We start from the raw sequence: 21,486 nt of genomic DNA on the forward strand, positions 1-21,486 counted from the left end.
TAATGTAGTCTTTCTTGAAAGTAGCTTAAATTTTGCTATGCCACTTTATTCTCTTAGGATTATATTCAAGTTGTCTGAACCAAACTACTATTAAGATTCAACCACCAAGCTTCTTAAGAGTTCAAAGAATTGTTCAAAACCCCTGCGTTTTTCCTTAACTTTTGTTAACGTTTGTTTCCTAAACTTGTTCTTACACAGATGGAGAAAAAAGAATTCAGTATTTAAAAAATTAAAGCAAAATTACATTTTCGCCTCTCCTCACTGTAAAGGAAAAAAATTCCAAACATATGGATGTTCGGATTTTTTTGAGCAGTTGCTCAATTTTTAACTCCATTACATTTAAGAGCTTTAGATAATGTCAGGGGCATCAGTAAGTTAAAGAAAAGAACAGATGGTGGAGGAAAGGTGAGAAAGTCTGGCGCCCCTGGGGTTGGAGCTTGCTTACTTTATGCGTTTCTAACAATAGACCTGGATATAGTATGTGTATTTAGAGATTAGGATGCTCCATTTCATGATCAATCTGAAAAAAGGCATGAGGTATTAACAACTGAAGCTGAGAAACTTACCAGGTCCTTTTGGAGGTTTGGGGAAACTAATCCTTTCGCTCTTGGCAATTTTGTCCTTGGGAGTAGGAGCTAACCAGCTGGGGACATTTAGCTCATGATTCCTCAATATACCTAATTTGGTGGCTATGTTGGTAACACTGCCTCGGTCTTTTTTATGATACCGTAGCAGTTCTTTTAGTTGAGCTACTGATTTACCCATCATTTGAACTTGACATTCTTGCTTGATTGCCGGCACATTAATAGACCAGAATGGAGAGCGTGCAGCATGACGCGACATAATCAAGTTTCTGCATAATCTGCGAGACATTCGAGTGAGGGGTGTTGTGCGAAGATAAAATGCTGTCCTTGTTTTCATGATTGGCCTTGGAGATCCTGCTCTTATTGCAAGGCCGTGTGCTGTTGCATAGTGTCTAGCTAGGTGAGCCTTCAATTTGAATTCTTTGCTACATCCAATAATACTACACCGGTGAGGTCGATGGCCAGCGAGGCTTGGTGGGATCTTTTCCTCATCGGAAATGCTACCTGATTTCTTTTTGCAAACTTCAGGATCCACTTCTGCCAATCGAGAGGGAACCTTGAGACCGCCGAATTTCTTCCAGTAGTGCCAACAATTCTGACACAATTTGCACTGCATATTGACTGGGCCCCAGGAATACCACTGGCTTGATATCGACACATTACATGATTCACAAGCCTTCCCACTTACCAGATTCTCGCTATATCCCAAGCCATTGCCATTCATCATCCCTTTATTGTTGTTGATTGCTGATGGGTTTGGTTTGTTATAGTTCGGAATGTACACTTGTCTTAACCTTGATTCGGCTTCTACAGCTTTCACCCGCTTTTGTTGGACATAACGATCTGTTGTTTTCCACATGTAGTAATATTCAACAATATTTTTAAGCGATTTCCACGGCAAGAAGTCCTGCCGAATGTCTATGAAATCTTTTCCATATTTTTCTAATGCTTCTTCAAAGAGATTTGCTTCGGATGCTGACCATTCCTCCATTTCATCCCTGCAGAGGACTGGGCCTGTAGAAGGAACAAGGGAGCCTATTGCTTCGGCAATATCATACGAATGTTTGTGTAAGGTGTTCATGGCATGGAACAAAGTGATATCCCTGGAGGCAGCTGCAGCACTCATATGGAGACTGGGCTGTTTCACTGAGCTTGAGCAGTCAAGGGCTCTGGCAAACGTACCAACAGAACGTGATATCACGAGAAACTGGTCAATCTGTCGATCAGTCAGATTATGTTCTGGTGTCCAAACTAAGGTATCTAATTCTTCTTCTTTACGGTCTTCTTCTTTCTCTTTTGCTGATTCAAGGAAAGGAGCTGTTTCCGCCTGGTAACGAGCACCAACTCGGATCTCACCTTTGTCTGCAAGCAAAGTTTTTTGAGAAGGGTCATAGACTAAGCAATAAAAAAAGGCGTCTTCTTTATTGAGGTAGCTAGTTAGAGACTCAGTCTCATTTAAAAGTGTCACTGAGCATTTTCCTCGAATGTGCGTTGCTGGCAGCGTCTCCACTTGCCTTGAAAGGAATAACTCTCTATGTTTAATTTGGTGCCGCTGTTTCTGACTTAAACCTGATTGGCCGTCTCCATCACTGTCCTCAAATAAGGCACCTACAACAAACAAGATAATTACCAATTAGAATGGATTAGAATAAAGAAAAATCTAACGAGCTTCCTTGGGGCTGAATTTTAATACTTACTGAAATATTTTTCAGCCATTCAAAGAGGGGATTGAATTATTTTTTTAAAATATTCCCAGTTCAGCAGTTGGCTAAGAGGAAAAGGGAAGACAAAGAGTTAGAGGCAAATTTCAAATGGAGCAACTATTAGAGTTGCATCTGACGGAAAATGGCTGAAAAATTACGAATAGCACATACATACATATACATATACGTCAGTCCTACAGCGCATTTTAGCGCTCTACGACACACCCAAATGACACATGTGCCTATCTTGCCAAGGGTTATCGGCCAACTGGCAACGCAACATCTTTTCGTCGACGCCCTGCCGCCATCCCTTCAAGGGTTGTGCGTCGCCTTCTTCCAGCGGTACTCAATCCAAGAAATGTTAGGCCTAGTCTCCACGGGACGTTTCAAGGGATTTATCCCAGGGAAAAATCTCACTTGCGAAGTTGGGAAAAATATTGAGTTAAGTAATCAAAATTAATCACAGTGCCAACTGAGAGTCATTGTGGAGTCCCAGGAACGACTTAACAGAAGTGAAAGAAATTTTGTTGTGTTGTTTAACGGGGAAAAAGCCCAGAAGTTTCATTCTTGCGATTCGAACTTGGGAAAAATCCCGTGAAACGTCCCGTGGAGACAAGGCATTAGGCAACTTCTCTTCCCCAGTGGCGTGACGTGAATTGCGATGTATCGATTTTCATGCCATTTAAAGCTATGGTAAAGAATCGATTACTAAGGTGTTCGCTGCGAACACCCTGTTTATCGATCCTTTTTCATAGGTTTAAATGGCATAACAATCGATATATCGCAATTCACGCCACGCCACTGCACATTCTTTCCACGTGGCCATACCACACTAACTGCCTGGACATGACGTCGTGCACGATATTACTTTTCATCTTCATTACATACAGACATACATTGGATACATTGGATACTGAGCTGGGATCACGCCGAGAGACGGAAAACACTTTACGGATGAGGTCTAAAAAGACTCAAAACGTTACAGATCTCTCGGTGTGACCACAGCCAAAAGTATTCCAATGCGTCTGCCTGAGCTGATAATGCTCTCTCTCTTCGGCCTTAAACTGAAACTCATTAGAGCTCAAATTTTTTACACTGATCAAACTTTATGAGAGTTTTTTGGCCTAATTTTCCCCATAGAATGATGTGGACCCAGCACTATTCTACCACCTTGTTACTTGTAGTTCGAGCCACATTTTTAGTGTTACTATTTTTACTGTTTAAATTGTAGCTAAAATATTTTACGATTCGCGTAAGAGATATGCTAAAATTATGAGATGAGCTAAGATAAAATTTCGCCATTTTTAAAGACGCGATTTTCCCCGACTAAGTTTTTCAAAGACTGTGGCCACCTTGTCGAGCAAAATGAATGAATCATTGTGTGCGTCTGACTCTAGGTCGATAGGTCTCGGGTTCGAATCCCGGTAGTGGCGTCAAATTTTCACGGAACTGACGGGCAGATTTGCTGAGACAGATTCTACTCGGCTTTAATCCCTGAAAATATGAAAATTCTGGAGCATGGATGTTCCTAAATCCCTCGAAGTCTACGGACCTTAAACATAGTCTAACGTTGGCTGAAGGTGTTAGACACGAAGCCATAAAACCAGCGGAGAGGGGGGGGGGGGGATGAATAATCGTAACTGCTACGACTAACAAAAGTCGATTTGAGAATTTAATTTTTCATCATTATTGACGATTATTCGATTCGTTCTCCTCCAGATCTTTCATTATTAGCCAGACTACTTGTGCACTGTGCAGCATGCTCACTCCTCCACGGGTTGCTAAAACGAGATCTATCATTGCTAAACTATAGTACCTGTATACGGGAGAGTATTGCCATCTCAATCCCTTTACTACAGAAAAAGTGTGCCGCTCTCAGCTGTTTAGTCGGCTATCATGGAGCCCCAAAGTTGGACCAATGTAAACAAACCCCAGCCCCTCCGCTCCTAATTTGGCCCAATATAAATGAACAAGATAGCGACAAAGTTCTATGAAGTTCTAAACGTGATTTTGGATGCGATAGAAATATTTTTAAAATAAACTTCTGAATTGAATTCGGGTCGACATTTAATGGATATTTTGGCGGAAAATTAACCTTTGGGTGTGATTAGGTATCATTCATTTCTCAGTCTATAATACGTATTCCTCTAGGTCGGGTTTGTTTACATTGGTCCAACTTTGGAGCTCCATGATGACCTAAAACTGATGAACCAGCGGCACAGAGATGGCAATACTCTCCCGTATACAGGTATACTCCGTGCTAAACGAGAGCACGGAAGCGGCAGGATGAAAGGGGCGCGCAAAGAAGATGAAACAAAAAAGCTACAGCAACATTTAATCGAAATGGCCAACTTTTCCGGGGTTACTTAGCCTCGGCATCTCACATATCCCTCATTTCCTGAGTAGCCCCCTCCCCCTCCCGCGTCCACCCTCCCATTAATGGTGGCAAGGACAAATTTATTCGGATCGATAGGAGCGGAGGCACGAGGGAGAGTGGACGAGGGTAGGTGGTGGCCACCAACAGCCACCAAAGAAGGGGAGGTTACGTATACAATGCACCTCGGGTGTGCGCGTATATGCAAAACCTTCGATTTCGTGAGTGCTTGCATTTTTTGACCTATAATTAACCCCTACCCTCCCTCTTGACGCTCCTTCTTACCGCACAGAGCAATCCTTGCATCAAGGCGATTCCTTCCCCCTCTCCCCTTTGCTTGGGCGAAAGCTCACGTCGAGATCGAATGCAGCTGGCTCCAGGTTCCAAAGTCTGCTGCGCTGAATCAACCCCTAACTCGGTCACTGCTTTGTTTCAAGTTTTAGCTCCGATTTTATTTCCAGTTATCAATAGAGGAGTCTGATGCGATGAAAAAACTGGAAATCGACATCGGCACACATTCTCATGAGCAGTTTGCGGGGTCCTTACTGAAGAGGTATCGTGCCCAGTAAATGCACGAGTTGAAAAGGTATTTAACACGATGATTTCATCGCCGGCGCTGTTTCTACGGTGGTTAAGTTGAGGTGAGGTCTTTCATCCCTAGCTAGCGCCATGAAGAAATCATTGGTTTCCGACTGATGTTACCCATGTGTAACTGGCAATTCATGATCAATCAATGCATGACGAGGCTTAAGTAGAAAAGTGCTTATCTGAAGAGTGCCAACTTTTCAGGAGGCTATAAAACTAATTTCCGATTACACACGAGCTAACTAGAATCCAGGACCGACTATGACATGTCATAAAAGAATAGTTTAAACAAACCATGACCCTCGAACGTCATTTCTATTGATGCAGCACGAGATAATAATGAAGAATTGACGGAATTGTGAGGTACGCAATTTCCTTACTTTCGCACCCCAGACCGCCGCGCCGGCTGTTATGAATTTCCCGCAATAAGCGACTGAGAGATCACCAAGAATCGCCTTCAAATCCTCGCATCATATGCACCTGAGACGACTTGAGTTATTTTACCAAGAAGATTGAAGGTAGCGAACTGGCGATCCTTATTGAGTGTTTTTTGAACATTCTTATCACTGTTTTATTTGTTTATCAAACATGAGAGCCAAGGCTGAGAGATTGGATTGGAAGGCGGCCTGCTAGCTCTAAGTTATCTTTTTGAAAATTCGTGCAGAGAGATATCACAGTGCATCAAAGAAGGGGTTTAGAAAGCGCTTAGCTCTCTGCTAAGTTTGCTGTCTTTCATTCGATTTCAAATCGGTTTAAATATTCCTCGCGATGTCTCCGGAAAGCCATCGTTCCTGAAGATTTCGGATCAGTCCAGCCCTCAAAACTCCGATCATTTTTACTCATTTTATGTACTTTTTAGTGCATAGATTCATTCTTTATTTGGCAAATATTTCTGAGGACGCACTAATCATCATCATCATTAATATAAACTTCGAAGGATTCAGACTTACAGCGATTCCGAGGTTGCCAGATTGTGCGATAAATAAGAATATTTTACATTGATTTGAATTGAGAAAAGTGTTAAAAAAACAACTTATCTGGCAACAATAGAGTCTGGGAGGGACGAGAGGCTGCCTTCCTGGGAAAACCCATGATTTAGCTGGAAATGTCATTAAACAATTGATTCCGTTTGATGCATCAATTGTATACTAAGGGAAAGCTATTTTAAAATAATAATTGTAAATGGACACAGATGCTACAGAGAGGGAAAAAGGAAAGGAAAAGGAAATGAAATGAGGATATGATTACTAATATGCAATCAGAGAGAATAAAAGAAAAACATCAGAGAAAATATGCGATGAAAGTATAAGAAAAAACACGAGTGGGCTCATCGCGATTCGGAACTCGAACTATACCATCGTTGAGCAGTTTTTAGACCCCTACGCCACCGATAATCTTCTTAAGAGGTAAAGATGAACTTTTGCTACTTCAGCAAGTCAAATCGCGGAAGGAGATCCATGGACTGTCCACCCGATGGGATGACGTCCCAGTCAAATGCGTTTTTGAAGAAATGATCGATCCCTATCATCGCTTCATCTCCACACATCTATTCATGTGCAAATGATGGCATGCTCCGGCAACAAGGTTCTGTAACGAAATTATTTTTGCCTCCAGAGTCTCCAAAATGTATACATCTTAGTGATCAAATGTCCAATCACTGAGAAAAATGGCTCGCGGAGCGAGCCGAATGACACTCGCGTGGCGAGTGATTGGGGGTCCAGGGGGCGCAGCCCCTTGGCTGGCCGTTCTGGACGCGCATTGCGCGTCCAGAACGGCTAGTAATGCTCATAAGAATCGAGGAGAATATGCACTGCATTTGTACCTGCATGGGAAAAAGTGCTTGAATCGCGAATACCCCTATCATGCAAGAACTCCACTGTCCATGAGAAGTCAGCGCGGAAAAAAAAGAGGCATCGATACGGAGGTTCCGACCTTAAAATTTTGCAAAAAGTGGACCACCCCAGCGCGACACCGACGCCAGCGGCGCGGCGCGGCGCGGCGGCTCGGAGTAAGTGAGACTGCGGACAGGTGAGCCTGATGAGTACACTAATTACACACACGCGGGCCGAAGCTGGGCCGGACCAGAAGCCTGGGCGACCGGCGCGGCGGCGGGGGAGGAAAGCGCGGGGGGATGGGGGACGGATGGGGAGTCGGAGGTCGGGACCGTCAAAAGCTGGACGAGGCGTTCGCCCTTCTTTCCCCACGCCGAGCGCCGCGCCGCGACGCGACGCGCGACGCCAGCCGAGCGCCGGCCGCGGAGCCACCGGGAAGGGACTACTTTCTGTGCGGAGGCGGGCGACCGCGTAACAACGGCCCGAAACCGACCCGAGCTCCTTGGATGATGCCATCGCGAACGCGGACATCGGTTCGTTTCGTGCTCCTGTGCTCCCCCGCAGGTGCCGGCCCGGACGGAGGACTCGGGATCGGTGCCACTCGAGCTGGATCCAGGGTGAACGCTTCCGAATATCGACGGCCGAAGAGCGGAACCACGTAGCTCCATTCCGCCGTGCTAAGGAGGAACGCCGTATGAAAATTCGAGAGTTGCCAAAAGGACGGAGTTAAACAGAAAGGAACCAAGCCACATCGGGATCGAACCGAGAAAAAGAGGTTTAAAGTTTGGCTCCTGCATAAGACTCAATGTAACTTCAAGTTCAATTTCTGCAAAATTTGCTCCAACAAAAACTTAGAATTTTTGGCGATAGACAATGGAGCAGTGGTTGAGTTCAAAACCACTCATAACTCAATTTTTTCCAAAATGTGGGTTGGTTGCATTCTGCTTAACTCAGTCCAAATATCCTTCGATAATCATGTTGATTTTTGAGGAAAGAAAGGAATATTTTCCCTCGAAACTTTCAAATAATTTAGATCAAATTGCGTATAAAATTGCCCGAAAATTTAGAGTTAAAAAATTCACACACTTTCTTGAAAATTGGTATTTTATCTAAAGAGATCTGGCAACGCTTGAAGGTTCATGCGGCGTTTTTCCTTAGCACGGCAGCATTGCGGCGATTCAGAATGTCCACTCAAATTTTACTTTTCAGAGGAGGAACAAGACAACCGAATAGCTTGAACGAGATACGGAATATCCTGGTAACAGAGAGAGGAAAAATCAAGGGAGTTTCCAAGCAATTACGTTGACTAGCTTTCCAAAGAAAGAAGCATCACAGGAAGTCTGCAACGTCATAAACAGAACATACGTGGTTTCGCACTTTGGAAATCGATACAGTCTCCCAGTGGTGCTAATCCCCTTGAGAGCTTAAGGAATTTATATGAGCCCCCCCCCCCCCCCACTCTTAAGTTACCCTCCCACAAGGGAGGCGGGGGTTGTTGAATGGAACACTCCCAAGGTCGCAAGAGGTCCGGGGGGGGGGGGGGTGTCCTCTGAAAATGTAGACATTTTTTATGATTTGTGGGGAAATATGAGGCAATTTTCACAGGAATTTGATTTTATTTTTGCAGGTTTTATTTAGATGTTTTTTGCGTGAAAAATGAAATTACCGTTGAAAGTTGTTCCACAAAGACCACCGTGAGCACGCCGAGACACAGAATAATCGATAACTGTCAAGACCGAGCGATTATTAATCTAGATTTTTGAAATGGGGGATTTCAGCTTGAGGATCACCTTCAAGTAAATCTTTCATGAACGGAAATGAGCGATCAGATTTTCATCAACTCCAAAGTACAGCCAAAAGTACTGTTTTTACTTTTTCGAGTATCACTTGTACCGATGGTTTTCCGAGTTTTTATCATTGAAGAATGAGCCCAGAGAATCTTAATTCTCGTGTGTTGGGTGCGGGTGGCTCTGATCGCCTTCCTGGTCAGTCGTTTGCGTCTGCCGGGGGCTAGGAGTTCTCGGTCACCATTTCCTGGCACACACGGGCAGTGAATGCAGCAACTTAGTTTTCTCCCCGCTCACGAAGGAAAAGAAAAAGTTCTAATTCAGAATTCAAGTATGTGATGTGACATTAGGTGGTTTATGCCGTACGGTGCTAGTTACAGGTATGGTGCTTTATTTTCAAATTGAGCCAAGAGTCAATATTGAGAACCATTTTATTCGCCTCTCTTACAGCATTAATAAGATCAAACATACGACCCTATTGCAGCAATTTCTGCATGCAGCATAATTGGCACTAGCCACACCAATAAGATTGCCATCAAAGCAGATGATGCGCGAAACAGAAGGAAGAATTTCTTGAATTCAGGAGATGAGGGTCGTTTGGAAAGTTTGGTGCGGTTTTATTTTTCTCACCACCTATTGGTGCTGGACGAAATCGGTTTTTAGAGTTCAATTTTTCAAACTTTCAGCTTTAATTTAAGCTATAGTTCATTAAATTTGAAGCAAATGAAAGCCTCGGAGACCAATTTTACCGCGCTGCCGTCATAGCGTTTCCCGGATGCACGATAACTGTGATGAAAAAATGAAAAAGTAACGTGAATTTCGACATGAAAATAAAAGATTTTCTGTCAGAGGACTGACAAATGCTAGCTGACTTTAAAATATACTTTTCTACGTAGTCACCTCGAAATTTCAGGCTTGAACCACAGGAACCGGATCCCTATATTGTAGAAATCGACTGATGACTGATTTTTGAACCACTTCACGAGGATTCTCTGCACTTCTTCATTGGTCTGCATTTGCAACCCACCAATTTATTCCTTCAATGGAGATGTTGCATGTGTGAGGAATTTGCGATTTAAGTGTTAATTCTTATGTAAAAGTTCGTGAGAAACACGATGATGCCACTGGTTTTTTTTTCCTGTAATCAACTCCCAAGCTTAAAAAAAAAGCTCTCAAGTTGAGGCCAAAATGGAGGGGATATCCCACCCTACCCTGAGAGTCCACGCCTACATCAAGACAAACTCTCCATGTAAAGATGGGGAGCAAATACATTGACAGGGCTGCCACTTTCTCTGGGGACTCCAAAACTGAAAACACGGCAACCCTGCTAATTTATTTGCTCCCTATCTTTGCATGGAGAGTTTGTCTTTATGTAGACGTGGACTCTCAGGGTAGGGTGGGATATCCCCTCCATTTTGGCCTCAACTTGAGAGCTTTTTTTGAGCTTGGGAGTTGATTTCAGAGAAAACCAGTGGCACCATCGTGTTTCTCACGAACTTTTACAGAAGAATCAACAGTCAAATCGCAAATTGCTCACACATGCAACATCTCCATTTCGGAAACAGATGATAATCTAAAAGAGCCTCATCATCTGCATGGGCTGTAGGGAAATGGACCAGAACTTCCCAACAGAGGGTTTCTTCTAACAACCGAGTTGTTGGAGTTGCGACACGTGGGCAGGCATTAGGGATCGTGTAACCGAACCCCTCGAGTGAGTGTTTCGCCGCCGATTTTAGATTACTCGACGAAGCGTTTTTAAAACTTCACGGTGGAAATGGCGTTACTGATTACCCGTAAGACGAAAGGTTAACTAAAAGGATCCATGTTTTGTCCATAGTTACACTTATCATGGTTAGCGCGCGCATGGAGATGGCGGGAAACGCGCTGGTTGGAGGTTGGAGGGTCGCGGTGAAAATGATTTCCTGAGCGCACTGACCCCCCTCCCCCCTTTTAACGTAGCGTAACGCGGCTTATACTCTCTTCCCCTTCCTAGATCGTAACTTAATTCATAAATGGACGTATTTCTTTCAAACTGAACTAAGCGCCATCGGGGTAGGAAGGAAAAGGGGGGCTTGGATTGGCGGCGGAACCGGGCGTCGGGCTCATTCGTTCCTATACTCGCAATTCTTTTCCATGGAGCTTAGTTCCGTTTGACAGATCGCGCTATCCGGGATTCTAAATTCTTGAAAAGGAACTCAAATTGGCGCTTAGGTCCGTTTGACGGAAATACGTCCAAAGGTCCCCTCATCATGAAAAATGCCTTCAATTCTGCTGCGTTAAAAGGTAGTTGTGTTGTGGAAGCCTAGTACAAGAAACTGTATACCACTCCATACCAAATTAAAATAATACCGCGGTATTTCACGGAGCGGCTCATAATCTTAGACTTATCGAAAGAACATGAAACAGGGCATTCCATGACCAATGACGCTAAAATTTCCTAACTTCTTGCAAAGAAAAAAGAAAAAGGTTAATTTAAATACAGCTATGCAAAATTTGAAGCACTGAAATTGTGTGTAGGTAGGTATGAAGTTGAAACTTGCAAAAAAACACGAATACGAAAATGCGCACGCAACCTGGAAATTTCATCCCTGAATAAGTAGGTAAAAGTAGAAGGAAAGGCAGAAAAAAATAATCAAGAATAGACAAGTGTTAATATTTAGATCCCTTCAAGTTTAACTAGTGACAAATCGGGGATACAGTGCTCATGACACTCGTTTGGCGGCATAACATTCATGAAATCTCGGCAACACCGACAACTAATACCAGCGCGTAATGGGGGTTTTAGCTGTTGAGCCGCAGCCGTGAGAATTTCCCTGCCTCCGAACTAAATTCCCTGACTTTTCCTTAAGTTCCCAGGTTGTTTTCCAATTCCCTACAAGACCAAATTTTCTCTGACCCTTGCCACCCTGATTCATTGAGTGGAAGACGAACTTGATTTCTCACTCCCCTTTTACTCATTGTCCCCTTCAAAATATTTGTCTGCGGGGAGAATCGAGTAAAAGTCACTGGGCGTTTCACATCGATCGTCATTGAAAACACGAAGATACGACGAAAGTCACTCGTCCTTCGACCATCAAGCTAGACTAAAATGCAGGATACAACTATTTCAACTCCTGAGCCGCTAAAATTGCATCGATCGAGTTGAAGGCGAACTTGATTTCTCATTCCCGCTACCAGTTATTCAGCTATGATAGCGCGAGAGCAAGGCTGCATTCCAGCTTTTGCAAATTCTCTCAAAGTCCCTATCAAAATATTTGTCTGCAGGGAGAATCGTGCAAAAGTTAATGGACGGTTCGCATCGATGGTCATAAAAAACATGCAAGATTACAATTGAAGTCACTCCCCTTTCGAACATCGTGTTGCACCAAAATGCGTGGTACAACTATTTTAACTCCTGAGCCACTCAAATTTTATCCACAGGGTTGCAAATTAAATTGAATTTCAAAATTATTCCCTGACTTTCCCGAACCTTTTGGGAAAATAAGGCGGTAAAATTTCCTGACAATTCCGTGACTTCTTACGGAAAAAAAAGAAGAAAAAAGTTATTTTAAAAACAGCGATGCAAACTTTGAAGCATCGCGGTTGTACGTATGAAGTTGAAACTTTCAAACGGTCCGAATACGACAATTTATATCGACGGTGAAACTACCAAACCACGTATCTCGGTTTGCGACGTCGCAGACTTCCTGTCATACTTTATTTTTTAAATGAAAAACTACTTAACGTCCAGTCTTGAAAATTTCTGTGATTTTTCCTCTTCGTGCGGAGAAAATTCTGTGAAAATTTCAAGGAATGATATTGATTTGGTCTACTTCAAAAAAATAAACTGCTAGCGTAGATTTTTAAACACCGCAAAGGAGATACGTGGTTTGGTAGTTTCACCGTCGATATGTGGCCTGGAAACGCCAGAATAAACAAAATTGGAGGAAAAGGCAGAAAAAAGCTAATCAAGAGCAGACAGGTGTAAATATTTAGATCCCTTCAAGTTTAACCAGCGCACGAATCACGGATTCAGTTCTCATGACACTAGCTTGACGGCGAAACATTCCCGAAAACTCGGCTCCTCAGACATGCGGTACCGGCGTGCAATGGATGTTTACGCTGTTGAGCCGCAGCCCTGAGAATTTCCCCGACTCGAAGCAAAATTCCCTGACTCCTGCAACCCTATAAAAGCGATGAGCAGCATCCCACAAAGATCGATTCAGAGACGTTCCCTACGGTACATTTACCTAGATGCTGCAGTCCAAAGCGGCTTCTTCTGTGGAGCCTCGTGAGTCTGGTGGCAGATACTAATGATGTAGCTGAGGTAATAATGGCAAACAACGGATATAAGATGAGAAGGAGGACGGAAAAAGTCGTAGAAGCTTCCTGTCAGGCTATGGCGAGGAAGCATCTAAAACTAGTCTTACAGGAGACAGAATCAGTAATGCTCTGGGTAAATTGGAAAGACAAGAACGTCGAACTGTCCTTGGCGGGAGCCCTGGCCCTGGAAATGAAATACCTAAGTATCTGGCTAGAAACAAATTGAAAAAGAAGTAATTTTAAGCTTGTTGTCAAGACAGCGAAAAGAGTAGCAAAGCCGGTGAGCGACACGGTGGGCGGGTGGAGCGAAATCGGGAAAGACGAAAGTGCATGTGTTCTGTAACACACTCTATAATGCCATAGGCAATGTCAGTATGGGAAGAAAAGATCAAAAGGAAGTTTAGCAAGGGATCAGCAAGTCTTAGATCAGCAAAACTTTGTGTTTGCTGTTGTCAACAGAATGGTCTTGAATGCAGCACTAGGAGTGTTCACCGGGCTCCCTCCACCTCATCTAATGATCCACGAAAAAATCGTTAGGTAGCGCATGAAGGCGCAGACAGAGAGGTGGCATGACAAGCCGTACTCCATGAGAGGCAAGCTAAATGGACCGCAGAGCAAAGTAAGGGAGACTGGACCCGAATATTGACTCGGGACGAAAGACACGACGGAGAGTAGACAGACATGGGGACCACACTGAAAAAAAAATCTCGGTGTATTTACTAAGAAAAGTGTAAAATTACCAAGAATTCAGGGTTCTATTTGATCCCAGTTTTTTCTTGGTAAAATTACCATTTATGGAATTGGTAATTTTACCGAGAAATCCCGGTAAAATTATTGAACTTTCTCGGTAATTTGCTGGACCTTGGTAAAAACGCCAATATTTTTTATCGACTGTGGTAGAATTACCGAGATAAAATGGCAAAGTTACCGGGAATTGATTACCAATGAAAGGGGTATTCTTACCTGAAAAAAAAACAGTAAAAATACCGGTTTATAGGTAAGCTTACCAGTCTATCATGGTAAAATTACCGATAATTGGTAAAAAAAGTGAGATGGTAAAAACCTTACCAACAAACCTTGGTAAAAACGCCGAGAATTTTTTGTCAGTGCAGAGTTGGGCGAATGTTTCCAAACGGTGCCCTTGTGGTTGAAGTATCTATTTGCTTAGAGTGCAAGATAAATCTAGGTGCACCAAACAGATAAAGTATTCAATTTTATATAATCCCCCTGCCAGATATATGCCTGATTAACATCACTGATGGGAACGTCCACGTTCCTCCCCCCAGTTCCTCTCTAGCCACAGGGACTCAAACGCCTATCCCAAACAGAACACACATTCTTTGTATGCGACAACGGACTACGCAAGGAATGACTACAAAGAAATTCACCGCCGGCTAAACAATATAATTTTATGTAGGTTCCTGACGGCGCATGAGTAAGATGAGCTTTAAAAATTAAAATTCTGAAAATAGAATTAATTGGCATTCTTCACGTATTTTCTAATACAGCTGTAGGCCTTTTGTTATGCCTGGGTGGACGCCGTTTTCAATCTGAGGAAATGAAAGCTCTCCTCGATCATAAGTAAGATATCACAACATTTCTGCTAAATAATAGGTACATGAAAAAATGCCGGAAAAAGCACTTTTCAACCCTGCTTTTCTCCAGACTGGCACATAGATAGCATCATATCTAGTAATATCGAAATTCAACCGGCGACAAATTTATTGGTACTCAGTTGGACCCTTTCGGGAGCGAAGAAAAGAGCTGTAAAACGAAATTGCCCTGAGTGTCAAGTCAAAACTCGAGAAACACTGGGTGGTCTGTATGCTGGTAAGCCAACAACATAGGAAGCCTACGCAGAAGTTTGTCCTAGTAGGCTTAAAAATCAAATCTAAGACATTCACAACCATGAGCAATATCTTATGGGCTTGTAAGTAGTTCGTGGTAGGACAGAATAGCCAAAGCAGCGGAGATTTTTAGTCGGTAAGCTACTCATGAGCATACTGAATTCTTTCCCTCCTCCCAAGAGAGAATCTGGCATGCCAGTCTCCAAACATCCCGAGAATATAGGTTTCAAAATGTTTTCCTTTAGTTTAGGTTTAGGATGAAAAAAAAAAAAAAAAAAAAAAAAAAAAAAAAAAAAAAAAAAAAAAAAAAAAATAGTGGCATTGAGAGCTTTTCTCAGCCCTGCCTGGATTTTGCTAAATGTTCCATACAGTCAAAGTACTAGTCCTGGGTAGATATATGCCAAATTTTCACTCCTTGGCAATGTAATAGGCTTTTTCTTCATAATTTGAGAACATAAGAAAAGATTTGAATTATATTTCCCCTTTGATTTTTTTAAGCTTTTCTCAGAAATACGTCAGATTTTGTGGTCAAACTAAATCTTATAAAATTTGATTTTCACGGGTCAATACTGCAGCCATTGATCGCGGACTAAGGCTGCTTTGGGAAAACAAAGTTTAAATGTCTCCTGTTCTGTCTTTGAGTCTGGGTGTGCCTCCGACTTCCACTGATTTCCTTCTCTATCATCCTATTCTATCTGTTTTTGGTTTGGTACAGCCCCATTTTCCACTTATGGCTATACTTTCATTCATGCTTATTTTAGCAAATTTGTCTGAACCTTACTATCATATTTCACCATGAGAATAAAACTTACTCAACCAGGAGATGCGCTACAAAAGGAAAGAATGTCACTACCTTTATGCCAGATCGATAGTTCGGATCATTTACACAGGTCTTAAATTCAGAGTTGTTTTCTTCTCCTTTTCTAGTCATGACTCGATAACTTGAGCCATTCAATCCCAGGAGCATTAGAAGAGATTAGTAAGTTCATAAGGGAGTAAGTAAGTCTTTTAGTAAGTTCTAAGAAACCTAATTCTTTACCAAGATACCATAGAAGCCTGTGAAACGTTTCAAAGGCAACGAACAACACATCTGCATTAACTCTCTTTCATACTTCACAGGCTTTTTCAGTAGGTAGTGCCAGATTATTATCAAGAAAATATTACAATTGTTAGTAGACCAGACACATCCTTTCCTGAAGCCTCCCGTTTTCACACATGGAGGTAAGAAAAGCTCTTGAAAAATTCAAGACGATGGGCATTTTGTTTCACATTCTTTGAAGATTGTGCAAGTAGAATTCAAAGGGTATTTAAGCTCCATATTTAGTTTTCGGGTAAGTTTCAGGGATCTTCAAAGATGCTTCTGTGTCCAACTACCTTAAGTTTTTACCAGGCCTACAATATTTCTGTAAACTTCAAAGAATAAGTTGATTCCTTGAAATTCATCTACAAAGGTTATCCGAAAAAAGTGAGGTTCCCTACTTTATATCGTCCAAACCAGGGAGATAATTCATATATTTATACATTGTCTCTTATCCTTTCAAAGCCCTTCAGAGAGTTAATTCTCTGCAATATTAAAATTAGCTCCTGAGCTGCAGCCATTTCCTTCTTAGTGACTTGCTTAGCTGCGAACAGGTGACATATATAGGAGGATAGATCACCGGTTAGTTATTGGTACTATTTGGATGACCCTGGCATATTAATTTCAGGGAATAAACTAATATTTTGAAGCTCACAGAAATATTATGGGCAATTTAAAAACTTAAGGTAGTGGGACACAGGACTATCTTTGAATGAAACTTACCGGAAAACAAAATATCGAACTGAACCAACTTTGAATCATCCTTGAGCAATGAACAAAGGGTGTGAAACAAAACACCCATCATCTTGAATTTTTCATATCGACAAATGTGGAAACTGGCAGAGGAAGGTTTCAATTTCCTCTTGACATCTTCACCTTTTTTATGTAATCTTACATTTGGCAACAGTTATGAGAGGCTCCTAAAATCAGCTGAAGTACAGAAAAAAAGAGAGATGCAATAAAAAAGTAAACAGGAAAAAAGGTTTTGCATGAACTTACTATGATGTTTATCAGCTAACATAATAAGTGAACTAGGTAGGTCTCGTCTCCTGAAGAAGCACATTACTTTGGCTTCTACATTCCCACTGGGAGTCTGAAAAGTGTAAAAAGGTTTCAAAATTTAGTTTTAAAAGGACCATAATTACAACTTCGGACTAGTTTTTCAACAAAAACTTAATGATAAGAGGGGTAAAATTATGGTGTCTACAATTTTCAATATTTTTAATTTACGGATATTCCCCTGAATGTTCCTGATTACCACGAAAAGTTACCTTGTGAAAACCACGATTTCCTATCATTTTCCTTTGGATTCTCTTGAGGGGGAAAAACAATATTATTCTCTGAGGTTCAGGAAAAAATTAACTTATCCATCTTTTGTCTCGCTCTTCAAAGCTAGGTCAATGCGAACCACCACCACTTCTATGATAAATTCACTATTTCCAGAAAAATAGTTTTTCCTTCACAGGTTCATTATTATTGCACTTGTATTTATACAGAGGTTCTCTTTTAGTAGCATCAAGTAAAAAATTTATCTTGAAAAAGTTGAGTGAAACATAAGATGATGTAACGAGCTGACGGATTTATTTAAACTCCCTTCGAAACATCGAGGCCAACAATTAATTTTTGCCTTCTCTCTTTACTTTACAGACTTTGCGTATTCTGTGCTTTGTGACTTTCTACAGTATGACTTTTTTAGAACTAATATTGTACATTGTCCTAGATTACTTGAAGGGGTGTCAAATTTGACATCAACCACTGCTACTTAGTTTTGGATGTTGAAAGCTGCGGAACGTACTTGTGTGGTAATGAATCTATGTCGTGGGCTCTAGCTTGTACAGAATAAAATTCTAAATTTGATAACATCCTTGAAACCAAAATGATGCTTCATACTTATACATAATGATTATCTTATCATATAAATGAATTTCATTGTAAATACTCAGAATTGAGAGGGTGTTTTATTTGGGGGGGGGGGGGGGGGGCATTAAAAAAGAATGAGCCCCATCATTCCGATGGTACCTTCCAGGCAGAGGGTAGAATGTTTTCCACAACTTGCTAAGAAAGTAAAAGCAGTATGCAATTAGAATAACTCACTTTATTTAATTCTTCTATTCTCCTAATGAGAAATGGTGATGTTGACGATGTTTCAAAATAAACATAATCTGAAAACAAAATAATACAAAGTCAATCAATCATTGGAACTAGAGATGCATTAGATGCAAACAGAAAATTACAAAGATAACATGTGATGCTTGCTTGCAGAACAAAAACAACGTAAGTTCAAACATTTTACAGAATCCTATGAAGTACGGCAAAGACACATTGACCTAAGTTAGAAAATTATATCTAATTTCGAGTAACAGGATGTACCTTAAACTAATCAGAGGTCAAGCATTGTGGTTTGCGGCACTTGTGAACCAGGAATGTCACCATTATTTTGAAGTAATAAATATCACATGAGTCACAGACAGTAGTTCACTGAAATCAGGGTCACCATAATTTCTTCATCTTCAAATTCTCGGACTCTAAAATTTTCCAATTACCTAACATTTTCCTGACTTGCAAACAAAATTTCCACTTTCCCTTAGAATAAAAAAGAAAAATACACTGACTTCATGAAAAATTTGACAAAATTTTCTGGTTTAAAGATCAAATTAAGGAAAAAGGCATTTCATAGCTAGTTAAGAGATGACTAGCCTTGAAAATGTCGCAAAGGGTACAAAGTTGAAAGCTCAGTTGTATATTTTAATGATTAGTGGACAAATAAGAAATACCTTGACTCTTTCCAATAATTCCCCAACTTTTCCAGTTTTTCAGAATTTGACTGAGGCTTGGTAATGAGTCATCATTGGCCAGATGCCTCAAATATGAGGGTTAGGATCAAATGGAATCCTATTTGAACACCTTCCCATATATGGCCTTGTCCACACGAACGCGGTTCGCGGAACTCAGTTCGAGGAACTTGTTCCCGGAACAAGTTTTTTGCTGAGCTGAAACTTATTCCTCCAAAACCTGGAATTTCCCCCGTGCTCCGAGCTTCTAAATATGTTTCTTTTGATGTGAATTTGCTTGTTTTTGTTTTTCACGTCCTTTACATATGATCTTGACATTTATTTTTGTTACTTTGGCGGTCATAATAATCTATTATTTTGCAATAATTGTATAGTTTTATTGAAGTTCCGGTTCCAGTTCGGACGAACCCGTGTGGACAGCATGCCTCGTTTCAAGGAATAAGTTCCGGGAACTGAGCAAGTTCGAGGAATAAGTTCCGCAAACTGCGCTCGTGTGGACAAGGCCTATGATTAGGATTTAGGCCACACTGATGGTAATAATAGGACTCTTACAGGTTATGCTTTCAACGTAAGAACAGAGCACTTGATTCCTCCCGCATTAATGTCCAAGTTCTGGACAAAAACGCTCTCTGCTTATCACTCATTCTCCACTGAGTAAGAAGCAGAGGCAGAAGATAATTTCTCTCCAAAAATCACTTTGGAGCACTCATGTTGGGAACTGAGAAGTGGCATTTTCATGACAGTGAGTAGATATTGCATTTACAGCAATGTTGCTGGAATTTCCGCAATTTCCAGATTTTCAGCGATCATCAGTTTTCTTGAAACATGTCTTGAGGGAATTACTTTGTCGAAGTCTTCTAGCACTTTTCGTGGTCAGGCCACATGATATATTTCCCCCAATGTTTGATGGCAAAATTTGAAATGGTGTCTTTTCAACCGCCTGAGAAGAATTTAGGCACTCATTAGATCAGTGCCCCATGCAGGTACGTAATTCTTGCTCCACTCTTTAACAGAACTAAGTACCAATTATGTCTGGCGGGCGATCGCTTTAATAACTTCCCTGCTAATGGCTACCTGTCTTGAGCGGAAGCATCATATGTTGAGACGAAAGTCAAGTATTGTTTTGTTTGGGTCACCACTCATTAGTGGTGCTATCTGACTGCATGTATTGACCTGATGAATGGTGCTGATTCTGAGGAAATCGGAGATTGACATTTCACTTGTCTCAACGTACGATGCTTCCGCTTTGACTGGTATGATCTACAAGGTATTTGCGTGTAACTGAAGTGAGCCGTGCTATGATATCATCAAAACTAGCAATCTGCAAACGCCAGGTAAATACTACAAACTGGCTTTAAACTAAGCATCAATCAACAAAAGTCTTCCCCCAAGAGAATGAATCGTAGGCATAATTGAACTAATGAGCGTAAACTAATCAGCAAAATCATCAGCTCCAAAGTAATTTTGGAAATGACGTGCCAAAGAGACACTTGATACTTATAAAGCTACGATAAGGTGGCCATGAATACAGGAGAATAGGACAGCGGAGCTAGAAATTAAGACGTCCGCTGAGGACTCCCATAAAAACAATAGGTTTCTTGTGTTGTTAGTGAAAGGTTATGTTTGTCTGCAGAATGCAAAGATCGCTGGAGGAATCCTAGGAAGAGCAATCAAGAAAGAACGGGAATGGGACATGAATTAAGTGTCATCCGTGATCGGAAGAGAAAAAATTGGAGGAAACCGCTAACGACAGCGGTAGGGGCTGGAATTAACCTAGCATCTTCAAACATCAACATCGTACCATGCCGATATTTTATAGTCCCGAAAAGATCGTCAACACTCCGTGGAGACAGGGAAAAGAAGCAAGCGAATTATTTAAAAGGTGGAGTAAGGAGGTAAAGTGGAGAAAGATTCGAAAATCCGGTTAGTAAAGTCATTTCGAGGGTTCAGCTAAAATAAAAGGTGATAATTACACCTTATTAATATCACTCCGCTCCGGAGACAGAAGGCCTACGCTTCTACTCGGAAAGTCAAAGTATGAACATTATTACACCTCACCTCCGATCCTATACATATTAGCCGCCATCGTGACACTACTTTTTACATACCAGCACAAAAATAATTACAAACAATACATTAATAAGGTGAAAAATACAATACGGAATTTCCACATTTCGAGCTCATCCTAAACACACACTCTCGCCATTTTCATTGGTCTCTCTTTCTATCTTTCTCCCACCAACGACTTGACCCTCTCTGTCCCACTCCCCCCTCTGATTGGTTCACATCTCTTCCTTAAAACACTCCAGTGACGTCACTGAGGACAAGATACAAAGAAATTTTAGAAATCCAAAAATGAGAGGACAGTCACCCCTTCTTACAATTAATTAGGCGCCAACTTACATATTAGAAATAAAACGTTCAGCCTCTTATCACCTTAAGTCTATGCTGTTGGGCCGGTCAAAACAGAATTCGTTCTTTTTCTTGCTTCGTCTGTAATAACGAAAAACGAGAGTCAAATGTATTTAATTCGCCCGTCGATATGTACATACACCATACCTGGGTACATACTTACTAAGTCAAGTACGGGGCGCTTCAAAGG

The 21,486-nt window shown here is 41.5% G+C and overlaps 1 protein-coding gene across 2 annotated transcripts in view; it reads right to left on the bottom strand.

The window, feature by feature from the left end:
• The window catches only part of MTA1-like (metastasis associated 1-like), a 31,305-nt gene extending 10,182 nt beyond the window's left edge, over window positions 1-21,123 (bottom strand). Inside the window, exons 1-4 of one of the 2 annotated variants that reach the window (XM_019048645.2) lie at window positions 20,943-21,123; window positions 18,187-18,254; window positions 17,092-17,185; window positions 567-2,192 (exon numbers count right to left, since the gene is read on the bottom strand). In XM_019048645.2, the coding sequence (XP_018904190.2) occupies window positions 567-2,192; window positions 17,092-17,185; window positions 18,187-18,254; window positions 20,943-20,970 (1,816 nt within the window). In that variant the 5' untranslated portion in view covers window positions 20,971-21,123. The remainder of the gene's footprint in view (window positions 1-566; window positions 2,193-17,091; window positions 17,186-18,186; window positions 18,255-20,942) is intronic. The other variant, XM_019048646.2, reaches the window with a different exon arrangement.
• Window positions 21,124-21,486: the final 363 nt, after the last annotated feature.

This window comes from Bemisia tabaci, chromosome 2 (genome assembly GCF_918797505.1).
Source record: "Bemisia tabaci chromosome 2, PGI_BMITA_v3".
In the NCBI taxonomy this organism is placed as follows: Eukaryota; Metazoa; Arthropoda; class Insecta; order Hemiptera; family Aleyrodidae; genus Bemisia; species Bemisia tabaci.